Source organism: Rhineura floridana, chromosome 3 (genome assembly GCF_030035675.1).
Source record: "Rhineura floridana isolate rRhiFlo1 chromosome 3, rRhiFlo1.hap2, whole genome shotgun sequence".
Lineage (NCBI taxonomy): Eukaryota > Metazoa > Chordata > Lepidosauria > Squamata > Rhineuridae > Rhineura > Rhineura floridana.
Window position 1 is genome coordinate 113,036,630 of NC_084482.1, and position 18,993 is coordinate 113,055,622.

Genomic DNA, 18,993 nt, shown 5'->3' on the forward strand with positions numbered 1-18,993 from the left:
CAAATAGATGCAAAGAGCAGGATTTGAAGCACTTAAAATATTTTATTTATTTATTAGATTTATATCCCACCCTTGTCCCAGTAGAAGCCCAGGGCAGCATTTTGAAATTATTGAAAGAAGAGAAGTAGAAAGGAAATTGGAGGAAGAGCTTTTTCTCTTGTGCCTTTTCCCCAAGCCAGTTCAATGAAAGCAGAGAGAGGAAGCCCCAAAATGTAAGGAAGCAGGTTGGTTCTTTAATGAGTGATTCATTTTAAATTTCCAAATTTAGATTCCACCTTGTTATCTCAAGGAGATTCAAGGAGGCTAGTGAGAGCAAATATTTCAAGGTCTCACTGTAATTTGAGCACCATCAGTTCCTGCACTAACTGTAAATGGGAGCACACACATACAATGTATAAACACATATACGTAACAAGAAACATGAAGCAACAACTGCCAGTGTTGCACTTCTGACTAGTCCAGTTCAGATGTAACATTGCCAGCTTCACAAACTGTGGCTTAGGAAGCCAGAAGCAAGTGCTGGGCCTGCTTGCTTCTCTCCCGCCCCTGCCTATTTCCTCTCCTTATGGGCTGGCTTTGGTGTGAAGATCCTGTGTTTCTTGGTTCATCCTACACAGGAAACTGTGGTTTAATGTTGGTTAACTAAGCCAGGTGCAGAGGCAAAGGAAGAGTGTGTAGGCCCTACACTCATTTCTGGCTTGTTTCTTTATGAAGCAGGCAATGTTACATCCTGAACAGGCCAATGTTTCACAAGTGGGGCACATTTCCATAGAATCAATTTTGCTTAAATGTGACTAATTCCAACTGTTATTTCGCAAGGCTGGCCTTCCTCAACCTGGTACCCTCTGGATGTTTTGGACAACTCACATCAGCTCTAGCCAGCATGGACAATCCTCTGGAATGATGGGAGTTGCAGTCCAGCAACATCTGGAGGGTGCCAGGCTGGGGAAGGCCTATCGCTCTTTTCTCTGCCAGTTTGTACATTTTCAATGCTACTAACACAACACTTACCTCCACCTTGCATCTCAATACACAGTCCATCATTGAGGCAGGGGTTGCTGATACAGGCACCGGTGTTGGGGCAACATTGCCGAACACCTGCCTCTTCTACGACACCCCTGGACCTCTTTTCCTTTGGCAAGACCACCAGGTCTCTTCCATCAACAGCAATGGCATCCAGGCAACCTCTAAACCCATCAGTGACCCTCTGAGCTTGATGATACTGCACAAATCCTCCAATGAGCAGATCTCTCCTGGAATGGGAAGGGCTGCAGGCCTCAGGCAGTTGCAGAGAGGCATTTCCCAAGCCGTCCACAAGCAAATGAATGGAATTGCCTTTCACTTCCAGGAAGACTGAGTGCCATGCTCTGTCACTCACAAAACGGCTAGAGGAAAGGTTCCTGCTGAAGCCACTCCGACATCTGTACCCAAGGTGAGGCATTCCGTTCACAAGCTGCAAAAGGTACCCAAATTGGCAGAGTTGTTTGTTTGGATTTTTTAGAAAAAAAGCAAATCTTTCTTTCTTATTTTGTTGTTAGGTTCAAATCATCAAACACTTTTTTTGTGATATTTTATTGTGCCCTCCCCAATAATATAAATAAACCAAACAAAATGAAAACATAAATCCAAAGAAGCCCAGAAAATATAATAAACATATGTAACCCAAACTGGACACTATGGTTAATTAAGACAGATCTGCACAGATTTACAGCCATTCAAAATTCATAGTAATCAAGACTAAAAAAGATTTGAGAAATGCTGTACTGAAGATTTATTGTTTAGATATTAAAGAAACAAACCATCTATGATCTATCAATAAATGTGTCTGGCTGTTCGTTAGACACCTGAACTTTTTCAGTCCATCAAAGTTAAATTCCATATGCTTGTGCAGGATGACTGAATCATTCCTGTGTTGTCCCCCGCATCTTCTGAAATTATACATCCATGCCAAATTGGCTCTTTCAATAGTGTTGAAAAATGATCACTTTTTTCACAGTGCATATCATAATATATCTATTTCATTAATACACAATTTATTTCCATCATGCAGTACATTTCCCATGTACAACATGGGATTTGTTTATAGCTCTGCATGTTTGTGGCTTACTGTGTGTTTGTGTCCTCCTGTAACACCGAGCAAGTATAAGCAGATTATAATTATTCCATTTATGAGTAATTTCCAAATGTCTTGGTTTGAAATATTGGTTGAAATTGAGAATGTGAGTGTATTGGAAACAATGCAGCACAAGTGAGACATATATAAATCATATTGGTTTGAATCCAGAGTAACTGTGCAGTCCTACATATGTTTACTAAGAAGTAAGTCCCATTGTGTTCAATGGGTCTGACTGACTCCCAGGTAAGTGTTTATAGGATTGCAAACCAAGATTGCAATGAGCTCCACTAATTTAGGCTGAAATCCTATACCTGCTTATCTGGGAGTAAGACCCACTGAAATAAATGGGATTGCCTTTTGAGCAAATATGTAAATATAGGACTATGCTGTTAGTTTGGACACGCTCTGTTGATTTTAGTATCAACTGTGCACTTGAGTTCTATTGACTTCAATTGGATTGAGGGACATCTAAAGTCTTCTTCAAGCATTCTTGTCTGAAGAAAGAACACAGATTCCCAAATGGAAGTTCAATGTTCCCACTTGCACAAGGAGTCTCCACAGATACACAAGGCTTCCTCCTCTCTATAGAAGTTCTCTGTAAACATGCAAAGTGCTGGAGGAGTCATGCAGTTCACTCTTCAGGCACACAGCTTTAGAAAGCTGTCTTATACTGAGTCAGAGTCTTGGTCCATCAAGGTCACTATTGTTTGAACTGACTGGCAGTGGCTCTCCAGGATTTCAGACATGGAGTCTCTCCCAGCTCTACATGGAGATACTGGGGATTGCACTTGGGCCATTCTGCAAGGACAGCAGATGCTCTGACACTGAGCTACAGCCATTCTGACTTCTGGAGCTGGAAATGTGATGTTATGACATCATGGGTGGGACATTATGCCTGCCAGCTGGGTCAGACACTGGGGACAACTCTTGACTGAAGGCTCGCCTATCAAATGACTGTGTAACCGACACTGTTCTTGTCCTCTTGTTAGCATGATAGATGCGGCTGCCCATGTTGGAATTGCTCTTCAGTTGGCGCTAGGGAGGAGTGTTGACAGAATCCAAACAGGGGAAGACAACCAACCATTTTGCACTGGGGAGAGTCAACAGAGAAGAAAGAGAGGCAGAGACAAAGCTCTATTGTAATTGCCAGGTATTTTTCAGCAAGATGGAAACAGAGCCAAGCTGGTCTATATGGGCTCCTCCAGATGACCTGTTTATTGACCATTCACTCTGATTTGCTTGCACAAAGCTTATATGGAGATTAGATTATATCCGGTCTTTATTGAGCATTTGTTTTGAGTTGTTTGCAGGACAGCTGCCTGACAAACAGCATTCATCCTGATTTGCTTGTGGGGTGTTTATCTGTATTCCCGCTCACCATTAATTTATCCCATACTTTCTTGTTCCCATGTTCCTTGGCATTTTCCAAACCACAAAAAGTAAAATTCTTTTTAAAAGTGGATTTGTTGCACTAGGGTGACAGGGCCCTTTAATCCATTTTAATTGTGCAAACCTGAAGTGTGTGTTTAAATCCCTCCCACAAAATACAGAGTCTGGAGACACCCTACATATGCTTGGTATCTTAAGCCACCACAACAGAATCACTTCATTATGTCTAAAGGGGGGACAGGCAAATATTTGGTTGTCCAAGTTTTGTCTTGACAGCTGCTGCAGTATAGTGACAGATTGGTTGAGCAGGGTGATAAAATTTCAGCTTTACCCAGATCTCAATGAAAAAAACACCTTATTTTCCCTGTGATTCCCAAGGACACCCTTTCTATGGAAATATCATTACCATTATCATTACTGTTACTACTACTACTACTACTACTACTACCACTACTACCACCACCATCACCTACTTTTCACCCAGACATCCCAGGGCAGGTTATAACCATTTTAAAATACAGCATTAAAAACAATCTAAAATCACAAGATAAAGTGTATCCTAAAAATATATGTCTCAGGAGCTAGTTTACTGGATTTTGTTTAAAGCAAATCATTATTTTTAATTAGTTGAGGTGAATTGCTTTTTCTTTTGAAAGAACCAATACAGTCAAGAAAATCCTCTCTAAAACAATCTATAGTTCATAGAACATAACAGCCTGCTGGATCAGGCCAAAGCATCTAATCCAGCCTTCTGTTCTCACAGAGGCCAACCAGGATCCCTGGGAAGCCTGCAAGCAGATCCTGAGCACAACGAAACTCTCCCCATTTGTGAGGGAATGGTTTTCAGAGGTATACTGCCTCTGACAGTGGAGGGAGAACACAGCCATTGTGGCTAGTAGCCATTAATGGTCATATCCTCCATGAATTTCTCTAATCCTCTCTTAAAGCCATCCAAGGAGATCTGAAACCAGCCAGGAGAATGTAACCTATTTGAAAAAATTAAATCCAACACATTGAACAACTCTGAAAGAATCAACACCAAATATATGGGGAAACCTCTGAAAGTGGCATTGGAGGTAGTTTTGACACAACTAGGTATCAACAAATGAGATATTTGTGAAAAAATTGTCAACATACTCAAGAAGAACCTTTATAAATTGAAGGGGGAATGTCTTGACAAGAATTTATCAATAGCTCCAGTGTTGTTCAAATCTATGGAACAAGTTAAGACTCAACTCCATGATGCTACTATGAGAGTGGTAACAAACTCCTCAGTCGTATGATTGCATTTGCCGTTAGATTCTATTTCAGAATTTTTGCAGTAAACACAAAAAGAGATGAAAAGACAGATAAGAAGTGGTTCGAGGAGAAGATGAGACAAAGGTGGTAATTCCTTGAAGAGTTTATCCTCCTTTGGTCAGCACTTTGGACATTAAAAGGCCCAGAATGCAGTGTTACACAGAGTGTGCTTAAATAACATTAACTTCCATGGAATTTAACCAGATCAGCTGTGCAGGATTGCATCCCTAGGCAGCTGAAAGAAAGAAAGAAAGAAAGAAAGAAAGAAAGAAAGAAAGAAAGAAAGAAAGAAAGAAAGAAAGAAAGAAAGAAAGAAAGAAAGAAAGAAAGAAAGAAAGAAAGAAGGTGGCCCAGGTCTACGTGAAAGACCCATTTGTATTTGTTGTATTATGCTATATCTACGTTTTTGTTTTCCATTACATTCTGGATATGCTTAAAATAGCACAGAATGTGGCAAGCTGCCAGCTCATTCCTTAATGCAGGGGTGGGGAGCTTCAGGCTCTGAAGCCAGGTGTGGCCCACCAGGGTTCTCTCTGGCCCTTGGGACCCTTTCTTAGGTCACACCTCTCTTTGGTCCCTACTGCATCCTCCCTGCTCAAGTGCTTTTGCCAGGCTCAAAAATGTCCTTGAACCGTGACAATGCCTCGTGCTTGCCTGGATAAAGGATGGAGAGATGAGTGTGCATAAAAACCTCTGGCTTTTGTGTGACTGGAATGTAGCCTAGTGCACAAGGGTAAGAATCACATCCATTGCCCCACTTTCCATCTGACCACACTCACCCTCAGGCTGAAAAAGGTTTTCCCACCCATGCCTTAATGGGAGTTGGAAAAAAACACACCTATATGGCCAATCCTATGTGATTAATGTACCTGTGCTGGTTGTTGGCTGGCTTAACTGAAGGTACTTGGACCTATAAACTCCTGCACAAATTGAGCCCAACATAATGTAGCATCACCTTTAAGCACAGGAACATAGCAAACTGCCTTATACTGGGTCATCTAGAGGCTACTATTGTTTCTCCAGAGCTTCAGGCAGGAAGAGGCTTTCACATCAACAGCTACCATATCCTTCGGAGAGACAAGGGCCTTCTGTAGGCAATGCATGTGCTCTGCGCCTGAGCTATGGTGATGCTGGGGACTGAACAAGGGATCTTTTGCATGCAAAGCATGTGCCACTGAGTTATGCCCCCCCTTCCCAAATAAGTCCACTCAGCCAGTGAATTGTAGGGAGGACTCCAGAAGAGTGTAGCCTGGAAATCCTTTCCCTATGGCATTCATTCTCTAAAAAGGCACATTTAAGTCTACATTTGCTGATTTGTCACAAGCAAAGTGAAGATTTCCATTTTAGAAAGGTATTTGGGAGTCTGCTATGATTTTTGCAAGTGATATTTTACCAGCCTTTTTGGTTAATCAGTTTCCCAGTTTAATACCTTTATTGCTGGTTTTGTGTTTGTATTGTTTCACAGATCTTTACAACTTTAATCTGATATGTTTTATATGATTTATTAGCCAGGTTGAACAGTTTTGCCAAGAGTGGGATATAAATAGCTGTGGAGGTACTATCTCCATTGTAAGGGGTGATTTTAAGTGGGCAGTATGCTTAATTCTCTCTTTGAAATCAGTGAGGTTTAAGTATGTTTAGGTTAGGATAGACTGTGCATTAAAATGGGTAATTAGTTATTTTTTAAAAAAAAATACAAATGGTGCAAGAGGTTCAAAGCTAATTTAAAAGTAATTTGTTTATCTGCTGAATGCTGAGATGCAGCAACAGGGAAAGATATATTAAATTGTTGAAGCCAGAAAGTTGCAAACTATTTTCTTTGCATCATCTTGCATTAAAATCAACGAGGGATCACAAAATAAAAAGAAAACTGTGTCTGTAGGGTGAAGTTCTCCTCTGTTTCCAAAGGAGTAGCAGTGTACACACCTTTGAATTCCATATAGATTCTAAAAGTACAGCCAAAAAAAGAGGATGATATCAGATTAAGATGTTCCTGCTTCTGGCTAGATGTCTTGAGTGATGAAACTCATCATGAGAAACATAAACTTAGAGCTTCACATGTTGGTGCTTGACTAAGTCTCTTATTCCCTCTTTCTAATCTGTCAACATTTACATGGGTTATTCATCAGGGAGTAAGTCATGTAGGATGACCTTGAAAATATGCCTCTGATTAATTAAAGCAAAGATCAATTAAGACTTAAGTCATCATTGCTTGACAGACCACATTTTTCCAAATATAGATTATGATGACAACCAATGGATTTGACCTCATTACAGGGGCCTCCCAGTTGGACCCTTGTCTCAGTCTTTTGTGAAGCAACTAGATGTTTTCCTTGATCCGGAGGTAATGTAATGTTGAAGACTCCAGGAGAACCAGCTGGTAGTTGGGGATTAGCAAGTGGTTTGGGTGAAGGCTTCTGAATGATTAAACTGAGAGCAGGCAAGTATCGTGGTTATGGTGCTGCGTTGCTCATTGTGATGTGCTGTTTAATGGTGTTTTATAGTTGTATTTTTATTTTGTTTTAATGGTGTATTTTTAGGAGCTGTATTTTATGTAGCTAGCCACTCTGGGTTCTACGTGAGGAGAGGGCGATAATGAATGAATGAATGAATGAATGAATGAAGTTCAGAAATTACAGGCAGCTATTGAGACTTTCAGTATAAAAATGCTTTGATTGTTAGCTATAGTGGTGTGGGGTTTTGTTTGTATTTTTTTTGTAAAGTGGTGTATTTTTAATTTAATAAACCTTTAACCTGTCTCCCAGCACCAGAACTGCTAAAATACATAACATAATTTTATTTGAACAATCTCAACAATTGCCAATAAAAGTAAATGGAAGTGGACTGCCTTCAAGTTGATCCCGACTTATGGCGACCCTACAAATAGGGTTTTCATGGTAAGCAGTATTCAGAGGTGGTTTACCATTGCCTTCCTCTGAGGCTGAGAGGCAGTGACAGGCCCAAGGTCACCTAGTGAGCTTCATGGCTGTGTGGGGATTCGAACCCTGGTCTCCCAGGTCGTAGTCCAACACCTTAACCACTACGCCACACTGGCTCTCGACCAATAAAAATACAATGTATGAATAATATGAAAGCAAAGATAAGTCAGTTAAAAATGTGCTGAAATGCTAAAACAACACCTCTGCTTAGAGGCTGTATCTTTCCTACAAGAGCCAGCCATATGGAAAGCCTACGGAACTGGATCTCCAAAAGTGCTAAGCATCACCGCCACAACAAGCATGGGATGTGAACAGTTTAGATCACTAGAAATGTAATAAATTATGTATAGTAAATACAGCCATCAGTGTACCTGAATAGCTTTAATTAGCTTGGTGCTTTGGCTATTTGTGTTTACACAATGGCTCTTAAGCGTTAAACACGTAAAAGGCAATTGCAGCTCACAATGCAACAGCTAAACCACATATCAATTCAAACTACTTTAACAGCTGAGAGTCAAGATGTGGAGATGCTGTGCTGTGACTTGAACTTCCTTGGTACACTATTTTCTCCCCTTACAAGTCATCACAGGACATTCAGTGGGTAGTATTCAAATCTACCCCAACTCAAAGAAGACCCACTGACATGGCTAGGACTTAGTTAATAATATTACTAATAATAGAAATAGTTGAATACAACCCAATAAATCTAACTATGTGCCTATTAAGCATGTTCTTTTTCACTGAATATTGTATAGGAGGCTATGGGCGTCTCCAGATGATCTGTTTATTGAGCATTCATTCTGATTTGTTTGTGGGGAAGTCAGATGATTTTGCATCAAAGCAAGTGTTATCTCACCTTTTCCAGTGCACTTTCCCATCGCTTTCCTTATCACAAAAAGTCTGATATTTTGGGGAAGTGGGTTTGTTGTGCAAGCCCTGCCAATCAACTATAATTGTGCAACCTGAATTTGCTGGCATATGATTGAATCCCACCCAAAAGGAGTCTAGAAGTGCCCTATGGTCCTGCAAATTATTCTACATACAGCAAGGAGAGTACATCATTATCATCATCATTTCAATTTTCTACAAATATGTGCAACACGACAGCTAAACCACATACCAATTGCAAGCTCACATTGCAACAGCTAAACCACATATCAATTCAAGCTACTTTAACAGCTGAGAGTTGAGATGTAGAGATGCTGGGCTGTGACTTGAACTTCCTTGGTACATTACTTTATTTATTTAGTGGAAGTATGTATATCCCACCCTCCTAATGCATTTGAATCACTCAGATCAGCTTACAAGTATTTCAAATTACAAAAATCAACCAACAACAACAGCCAATAATTTAAAATCAAGAAAACAAAGACAGGAGTAGCTGAAAAAAGCAACTCAAAAAAGGGCTGATATAAAGAACCTCAATCTGGCAGGTCAAATGCCTGCCAGAATTAAGAAAATGTCTTCACTAAGTGGTGAAAAGCAATGAGAGAATGTGCCAAGTGGACTTCTCAAGGTAAGGGGATGCAAAGTTCAGGCACAGCCACAGAGAAGGCCCTCTGCCTTGGCCCAGTCAGCCAGGAAACAAGGAAGAGCCTCCCTAGCAGATCATAGGGAATATGGGCAGGCTGGCATGGGAAGAAAGGATCCCTTAGATATCCTAACCCCAAGCCACTTAGGGCTTTAAAGGTAATTGCCAACACTTTAAAGTGTGCCTGTAAACTAACTGGCAACCAGTGCAGCTGTTGTATGACTGGTGAAATATGCTCCCATGGGTGAGTGCCTATTAGTATCTATGCTGCTTGCTGTATTCTGCACCAACTGAAATTTTCAGAGAGACTTCAAATGTAGAACACATTGTGATTAAACAATAGCAGGTGTGTCTCCGTGGCCAGGTCAGACCTTTCCAAGGAAGAAGCACTATAGAATCTTACTGCTAAGATGGTCACAGTTTGGTTATTGTGATACAGACAGAATTTTTGTAGATTGCATGTAAGCACGCTGGTACATCTTCAACATATCCCTATTCTGCTGGCTGCCTTACATCCACAATTTGGTCCTGGGCAAGAGAGGCAAGGGTGCAGAGGGATGTTTCGCCTGGTGCACTTGCTGCAGCATTCTATTTGCACTAGCCTCAAATATTATGGTGCCCCAGCAGATTGTCTAACTTTTACACTGACTCAATCTACTCTACATCCACTGGATCACTTTGTTTTTATCAAGCTGTCTCGTTCTTGCCTCAGCTAGACAAAAATGTCCTGGAGACCAGGACTGACATGTCATCTGCACAAACAATGGTTCCATATTGAAGATTGACGTGGCATCCTCTGTGGCCTTTCAGATGGGACTGACAGAAATTAGGGTCTAACAACTTATAGAGGGGCACAGGTTCCCCACTCCTGCCCTAAACCCAAGAAAGCATGTGTCCTCCATAAACACCCTTCCTTGGGTTTAGGGCAGGAGTGCAGCTCTGTGGCCATCCAAAGAAGGATACATTCTTGCTTCCTGTGTGGTTAGTTGTGCTTAATTGTAACTCTGTTTTCATGGGTGTGGCTTCATATATGAAAGACTGAACCTTAGTAAAGACGGAGAGTTTGTTTTGTAGGAGAAGCCATGAATTAGCAAAAATGGACTCTTTGTAACTCTAAGTGTTCTATCTTGTCTTTTTAGCTTTCATTATGTTCATGACAGTTAATTTTGCTTCTTCCTCCCACCGTTCTATATTGCAGTTTATGTCCTGGTTCTAAATGAACTTCTAGATTTTAAGAATATTCCCCAATTTTGCCTTGGAGATTAGTAGCTAGTCTCAACCTATTTCCGTTTAAGCAATTTGATCAATGCTGTTTAAGGAAGTGGATGTTGAAGGTAAAACGCCCCCATGCTAAATAAGAACAACCCCAGAGACCTTCATGGATCATTCCTGTCTTTGACCCCCATTGGGGCAAACAACAGGTTCTGGGCAAAGGGGAGAGCAATCTTGATTGGGAGAACAGCAAGGCTGGTGAGGACCAGAGAGAGGGCTTTCTCAATATTGGCCCCCACCCTATGGAACTCCCTCCCAAATGATCTCCGACATGCCCCCTCTATGATGAGCTTCCGCCGGACTTTAAGGACTTGGCTCTTCAGGCAGGCTTTTGGGATGGGTTGAAACTTTTACTGTATGTTTTAAAAATTTTTAATGCTTATGGTATGCTTAATGTCTAATGTATTATTCTGTTTTGTACGTCGCCCAGAGTGGCTGGGTAACCAGCCAGATGGGTGACTAATAAATCCAAGAATAAATAAAATAAAAATAAAGCATGAGGAGGGAAAGGATGAAATATCCATTCACTCGGTATCACTTTGCTGATACAATTTGGTGCCCAGCAGCTATGTACACAACCTCCCATAGCTGCTTTAAAGAAAAAGAAAAAGAAAAAGGAGAACTGATCAGTCTCCTGCACATCAGTTTTGACACAAACTGTGAGAAGCTTATTCATTCACCCAGATCAACCGGGTGGTCCATGACATTTTTTACAGCACATTTCCACTTGAAAGACACAGATATGTATTGCAATAATTACAGCATCCAGCTAGGATTGATGAGCCATGTTCTCTGTGTGGCCAGGATGAGAGGAACTGGATCCTGAACCTGAACCTGAATCATGGTAAAACAGAAGTCCTGTGGGTCATCATCAGCTCCCAAGTTCAGAAAACTGGCACGTTACACTGGAGCTGACAGCTCTGCATTGGCTGCTGATACATTACCAAGCTAAGTTCAGGGTATTACTTTTAGTGAATAAAAACTTAAATGGCCTAGGACCATGAAGGGCTGCCTTGTGGTCCAACACATGTATCGGGGCACACTCTAGACCTTGTTTTTGCTACTGAGCATGGGGAAAGTGATCTGGATGTGGGGAGTTTTACAACACTCCCTTTGTCATGGACAGACCACTGCTTGCTGAAGTTTAGACTTTCAGTAACCTCTTCCCTCTGCAAGGGTGGGGGACTTATTAAAATGGTCCGCCCCCGGAGACTAATGGATCCTGAAGGTTTTCAAAGGGCTCTGGGGGATTTTCCGGCTGATAGGACTGGCGCTCCTGCTGAAGCCCTGGTCGCTCTGTGGAATACGGAGATGACCCGGGCTGTAAACACGATCGCTCCTGCACGCCCTCTCCTGTGTAGAGCTCATACAGCTCCATGGTATACTCCGGAGCTGAGAGCGATGAAGCAAGATAGGAGGAGGCTTGAGCGGAAATGGAGACGAACTCCCGACGGATACAATTATGCGCTGGTTAGTGCTTCGACTAAGCTCTATGTAGGAGCAGTGAAGGCAGCTAAAAAACATCATTTTGCTGCCACTATTAAATCATCTCTTTGCCGCCCAGCGGAGCTCTTTCGAGTTGTCCGGGGGCTTCTCCATTCAAATCCTCCGGACAGGGTGGAATCATCGGAGGCCCGCTGTAATCAGTTTGCCGATCACTTCCAGAATAAGATCTCATGTATCCGCCGGGACCTAGACTCTCAAGTTATAGCAGTAGATCCTAGTGAGGTGTCCGGAGCACAGTCTTGTCCTGTTTTGTTGGATGAGCTTCAGTTGGTTCAACTCGAGGACGTGGACAAGGTGCTTGGACAGGTACGTGCAACCACTTCGGTACTGGATCCTTGCCCCTCCTGGCTGATAAAAACTAGCAGGAATGGAACAGGTAGCTGGGCCAAGGAAGTGATAAATGCCTCTTTACGAGAGGGAGTGGTCCCGGGCTGTCTGAAAGAGGCAGTGGTGAGACCACTCCTGAAAAAGCCTTCCTTGGACCCAGACAATTTTAACAGCTACAGGCCAGTGGCGAATGTTCCATTCCTGGGCAAGGTCTTGGAACGGGTGGTTGCTGGCCAGCTCCAGGCGCTATTGGATGAAACTGATTATCTAGATCCATTTCAATAGGGTTTTAGGCCCGGTTTTGGCACTGAGACAGCCTTGGTCGCCCTGTACGATGACCTATGTCGGGAAAGAGACAGAGGGAGTGTAACTCTGTTGATTCTCCTTGATCTCTCAGCGGCTTTTGATACCATCGACCATGGTATCCTTCTGGAGAGGCTCGCGGAGTTGGGAGTTGGAGGTACTGCTTGGCAGTGGTTCCGCTCCTACTTGGCGGGTCGTCTCCAGAAGGTAGTGCTTGGGGAACATTGCTCGACACCGCGGGCTCTCCAATATGGGGTCCCGCAGGGGTCAGTTTTGTCCCCCCTGCTTTTTAATATCTACATGAAGCCGTTGGGAGAGGTCATCAGGAGTTTTGGAGTGCGTTGTCATCAGTATGCTGATGACACGCAGCTCTACTTCTCCTTTTCATCTTCTTCAGGTGAGGCTGTCGATTTGCTGAACCGTTGCCTGGCCTCGACAATGGACTGGATGAGAGTTAACAAACTGAAGCTCAATCCAGACAAGACTGAGATGCTGTTGGTGGACGGGTTCTCTGATCGGATGGTGGATATATACCCTGTCCTGGACGGGGTTACACTCCCCCTAAAGGACCGGGTTCGTAGTCTGGGAGTCTTTTTAGACTCTTCCCTCTCACTTGAGGCTCAAGTAGCCTCGGTGGTTAGGAATGCGTTTTACCAACTTCGGTTGGTAGCCCAGCTACGTCCCTATTTGAGTAAAGAGGACCTAACATCAGTGGTACATGCTCTGGTAACCTCACGTTTGGATTACTGTAATGCGCTTTACGTAGGGCTACCTTTGAAGACAGTTCGGAAGCTACAACTAGTGCAAAATGCGGCGGCCAGATTGCTGACAAGGACCAAGCGGTCCGAGCATATAACACCTGTTCTGGCCAGCTTGCACTGGTTGCCAATATGTTTCCGGGCTAGATTCAAAGTGTTGGTATTAACCTATAAAGCCTTATACGGTGCGGGACCACGATACCTTGCGGAACGCCTCTTCCGATATGAACCGGCCCGTGCACTACGTTCTGCTACGAAGGCCCTCCTCCGGGTTCCAACTCACAAGGAGGCCCGGAGGGTGATGACAAGATCTAGGGCCTTCTCAGTGGTGGCCCCCGAACTATGGAACAGTCTCCCTGAGGAAGTACGCCTGGCGCCGACTCTGCTTTCCTTCCGGCGCCAGGTCAAAACCTTCCTATTCTCTGAAGCATTTTAAGTTACATTGATCTAATTTTAATAATGTTTATTGTATTGTTGATTGTATTTTAATATCATTTTGTTATTCATTGTATTTTTATACTATTTTATGTTCACCGCCCAGAGAGCTATCGCTAGTCGCGCGGTATATAAATTTAATAAATAATAATAAATAAATTGTCCCTTATACAATAATTGGATCACTGCGATCACCTGAAGAAGCACTCCTGATGTCCCACAGTTATCACTTATTCATTTAGTTTCTATACAAACTAAGGCTTTTAGCACAGTGACACCACTATTCTGGTATTCTGGTTCCTGTTGAAATCAGACCTACAATTTTGATATTCATCACCTACTGAAAATGTTTCTGTTTTGCCATTTGATTCAGTGTTGCTCATTTCTTCTGTTTATTATGATTTTATAATTGTTTTGTAATTTAATTTTTATTGATTTTACAAACTGAACAAATTCCATTACAAATACATCTGTTGACATTTGGAAAAACATAAATAGAATATATCTCAAAATAAGAAATAAATCTAGCCTGTTACCACAAAAAGAACAAAATATAATCAAGTCAAAAAATAAAACTACTATCATCTGCCCCCCCATCCCCGCCCATCATGGTAATATCTAGAAAATGAATTTTACGGACATCCTATACCAATAACAATTATTTACAATTATTAAAGAAACTATGACCGAAAGAGTCCTTCACAAAACAAGAGAAAGGGAAAACAAGCCACATGTCAATAATGATGTTCCAAAAGGCTCACAGATACCATTACGACTCTCAAGTGTTCAAAATGTGAGTGTAATATGTGGGTGGTTTACTTCCATGTTCATTTTGATTAATGTATACTACAAACGGATAACACGTATTTAAAAAATTATCTGTTTTGGTAAGCCCTTGAGCAGGCCAGAGCTTAGCTGTTCATTTTTCCATAAAGGCTAGGTACCAAATCTTTTGATGATTTTATAATTTTATTATGTTTTAAGGATTTTATTGTACACCACCATGATATTTTTTACGACTTGGCAGTTAAGTAAGTAAGTAAGTAAGTAAGTAAGTAAGAAAGTAAGAAAGTAAGTAAGTAAGAAAGAAAGAAAGAAAGAAAGAAAGAAAGAAAGAAAGAAAGAAAGAAAGAAAGAAAGAAAGAAAGAAAGAAAGAAAGAAAGAAAAGCTTTACTGGCTTTGCATTGTTGTTTTTAGCAAAATGCACACCTGCATATATGTAGGCACTCTATATTTGAGATGGGGAGGGACACTGTGCTTGTTTCCTTGGGTGGTGCCTTGCTTGCGTATCAAGAAATAGCTGAATAGTGGTGGTGGAGGAGGTGGAATATTAAGAAATTAGGGATCTTACCTGCAAAACTGCACTATTGGTTCCATTGGTAGTGAGCAAGATGGCATGGAGCTGATGGGTTTGCATGTGGAACTGCATCTGCCAGTCCCTTTTGCCTTGGTGGTGGTGCCACATGTAGCTGTGTCCACTGAACTTCAACGCTGTGCCTAGAGATTAAAGCAAAGAAAGCTATTTTCTGAAACTGGGCAACAGCATACAGTTCTCTTCCAGTTGTGCTTCCTGTATCTTGAACAAGATATACCATGATACTTAGTGATACTTAACATATTTCATGTGTAATTTGGAACATAAATGATCAAATCCATACAGGAACCTTGTATGGGAAGCCAGTATTGTTTTCTCCAATACTGCAGGTGGGAGGAAGGAGTCTGAGAGATGACGACTTGCCTAGAGGCAAGATTTGAACTGGGGACTTCCACATTCTTAGCTCAGTCTCTGCTTCCCTAAGGCATAACAGCACAGAGATTTTAATGAACTTATCTAAACATTCACTGGGGGGGGGCAGTACTGCACTACTTTCATGTTCTTTTCAACCCACATCACAGAAGAACATCAGACAGAGAGCAATATAGTCAAAGTTCATATTTCCTAGCCTAGAAATCTGGGTGGCTTGTAATGCTTGCCTCAAAAATTCATTTCTGCTTAAAATATGAATCCAGCATCTGTCACTAGGGAAGCAGACAGGTAATCTCAGAGGGCTGGGGGAGCAGGGGGAGGGATTGGGCCCTATTGTGCTTCCAGTGACATTACAGACAGGGTTAGGAACATAGGAAGCTGCCTTAGTCTGAGCCAGATTGTTGATCCATCAAGCTCAGTATTGTCTACACTGACTGGCAGCAGGTCTCCAGTGTTTCAGAGAGGAAACATTTCCACTCCTATCTGGAATGCATTCCGCACGCAAGGCACATGGTCTGCTACTGAGCTACAGCTCTTTTTAAGGTTTGTTTTGGAAAAGGATGAAACCCTAGCTATTTTCTGAGTTTTTGGGAAGCAGCTGTTTTCTGAACAACAAAGATGCACCTGTTAAAAAGGAGGAGCAGGTTTATCATTAGACTTTCTCACCGTTACAAGAACATATTTGTTCCAAGCTGTGCCGAGGAGTGAGAACACTGAGTCGGGCTGTACTGTAAGTGAACACCATGCCTGGGTCAAGCTGAATGGTCTCCTGGCAGCTGCGCTGGGTGGCACAGTCTGTCTCATGGCATGGGACATGCGTCACCTTCTTCACCTGCAGTCCAACCCGCTGGTCTATCTCTTCAGCTGACTGAGAAATACGGCTAGCAAGGAAACTGGGCTTATAGAAGGAATTGTGAGGTTCTCCAATTGCCAGTAGGAGATCCACACCATTTGTAGCCCCTGACGGCTGCAAACTAGCCATGTGGATATTCTGCCGCCTGGTTTCTAGGATGCTTCCCAGAAACCTTTGCAGGTTACGCCAGTGATCGCCTATAAACTCCTCAGGGGTGAGGTGGCGGAAGTGCAGCACCACTGCCTTATCCAAAGCTTCCTGGCTGAAGGACCACACGTGGATGTGGATACTGGTTGTGGACGCAAAGGTACCATCACTGACAGTTACATTCAGAGCGTAGTGACCGTGTGGGAGACTTTCGTCTGCAACTATCTTCCCATCTGTAGCCCCCACTGAGAAATGTCTCTTTTCTGGTGCTTCTGACTCCAAGGTGTACAGTAGGGTGTCATGGGGGTCTCGATCTGTGGCATGAATTTTGCCAAGAACCCCACCGCGGAAGGCTCTTTCATTAGTAGTGATGAAAATCTCTAGAGGGAGTGCCGAAGGTGGGTATCTGCTTTGTTGCGTCACCTGGACATTTACAAATGCAGACGAAGAGAGTGGAGGGATACCACTGTCTGTGACCTGTTGAGGGAAATTCAGCAAACCATTACAACTCTGCACCAGCACTTGTGCGCAGTTTGTTCCTTGCAAGAATGTTTTTCCTACCCAGGCTTTAAGGTAAGAAATGCTTGCTTTTGTTGATGGCTTCCCCATCTGCATTTTTCTCAGACCAGTCTATTTCCAGTGAATATGCACCTATAAATCTGCCAAGGCCAGCAAGTTCTGTTCAGTGAGGCCTCACAACTAGAAGAGAGATATTGGAAATGAGAAGTGAATTCCCTTGGAACAGTGTGCCCCAAAATGTTTATCAAGTGATGGGCAACCTGAGGCATGTGGGCTGTATGTAGCCCTGGCTTCATTTTATGAGGTCCTTGAGACCTCCTGAAGCTGCGTCTCAGTTATGAGCTCCTGTGTCCTGTTTGTTCCCTCCTTATTTCTCCTTTCTTTTAAAGTGTTCCACCACCACCACCTTTATTAGTACTTTCAGAACAATTAGGAGGGCCAGAGTTTTATTTGATAAAAAAGTTGATTTTTAAAAACCTTTTTCTTGTATGTCTTTGGGGGAAAAGTAGTCTTTTCCCTGCTAAGAACAAATTCTTAGGTTTATGCCATGTCTATAGAACACACAAAAGTCAGAAAGGCATTGCATTCACTTGCTTTCCATAACAGTAGCTGTGTTGGTCTGTTGTACAACAACAACAACAACATTATTATTATTATTATTATTATTAAAATCCCTTATATTATTAAAAAATCCCCTTTAGAGTAATTCCATCAAACCAGTAGGGTTGCTTCTGTTAAAGCTGGGAATCCTAATTTGAGGTAGTCATGGTGAAGACTGAAGCAGGGTGGTCTTGATTCCAGATTACTTAAACTACAACTCTTTTGTCTCTGGCTCTGCCCATCATCAGCAAGGATTCTGTCCACTGTCAACACATGTTCCCCAACGGATTTTTCCCAAAGGGATTGTGGCTCCTGACACAAAACGTTTACCCACTCCTGCAGTGAATGCATCTCAGTTTCATCTTCTGAAAAGGAATTCAACTTAGCTTAGATATTTGGAAGTGCACATTCTCATACGTAGTGAGGTAGCCGTCTTAAGTGGGATATTTTGGGTGATATTAAATTATCAGGAAATGGACAGCTATTTAATTTACTATTATGATTTTTCCCCAACGTCCAGAGAGGGTCTATTTTGAATTTTATTTATCTCAGGTGCCACATCTTGTGTTGGTCCTGCCTACATCTATTTCATATGAGTTGCTAGTAAGCAGGATGTGTAAAACCCTGGAAGTGGTAGGTATATTACATAATGTAGGAACATAAGCACATAAGAGGAGCCCCGCTGGATCAGACCAAAGGCCTATCTAGTCCAGCATCCTGTTCTCAAAGTAACCAACCAGAATGCCTACTATGGGAAGCCCACAAGCGAGATATGAATAGGCCTCTCCCCAGTTGTGATTCCCCAGCAATTGGTATTCAGAGGTATTGTCATCTCATTGTCCATGTGTTTTTAGGGTGCATCCACATCACAAACTTGTAAACCAATTCTGTTTTTTTGGCTTACAGTAAAGAACCTTCTATTTTTTGTTTATTTATTAATTTATATCCTGCCCTTCCTCCCAGTAGGAGCCCCCAGGGCGGCAAATGAAGGTGTAGAATTAAGGTGTAGAGAGACAGCTTGCATTTTTTTTTCAGTCAACAGACCTTTACCACCTTTACAGGACAACAGTCCCCAAGGTTTAAGTTTGTAGTGTGGATGTGACCTTAGTTGCTATGGTGAGTTTTGTAAGAATCCTGTTTTTTCACACCTGATTCTGGGTCTTCTTACAACTCACTGTTAAGGTGTGACCTAGCAGCAACACTGCATAGTTATTATAAGAGGTGTAACTCGAAGAAAATATTTCAGGCCTA

The 18,993-nt window shown here is 42.2% G+C and overlaps 1 protein-coding gene across 1 annotated transcript in view; it reads right to left on the reverse strand.

The window, feature by feature from the left end:
- FAT2 (FAT atypical cadherin 2) overlaps positions 1 to 18,993 on the reverse strand; it is a 137,732-nt gene that overhangs the window by 16,560 nt on the left and 102,179 nt on the right. The window contains exons 19-21 of the mRNA XM_061617424.1: positions 16,290 to 17,100; positions 15,228 to 15,373; positions 1,012 to 1,453 (exon numbers count right to left, since the gene is read on the reverse strand). Of these exons, the coding sequence (XP_061473408.1) occupies positions 1,012 to 1,453; positions 15,228 to 15,373; positions 16,290 to 17,100 (1,399 nt within the window). The remainder of the gene's footprint in view (positions 1 to 1,011; positions 1,454 to 15,227; positions 15,374 to 16,289; positions 17,101 to 18,993) is intronic.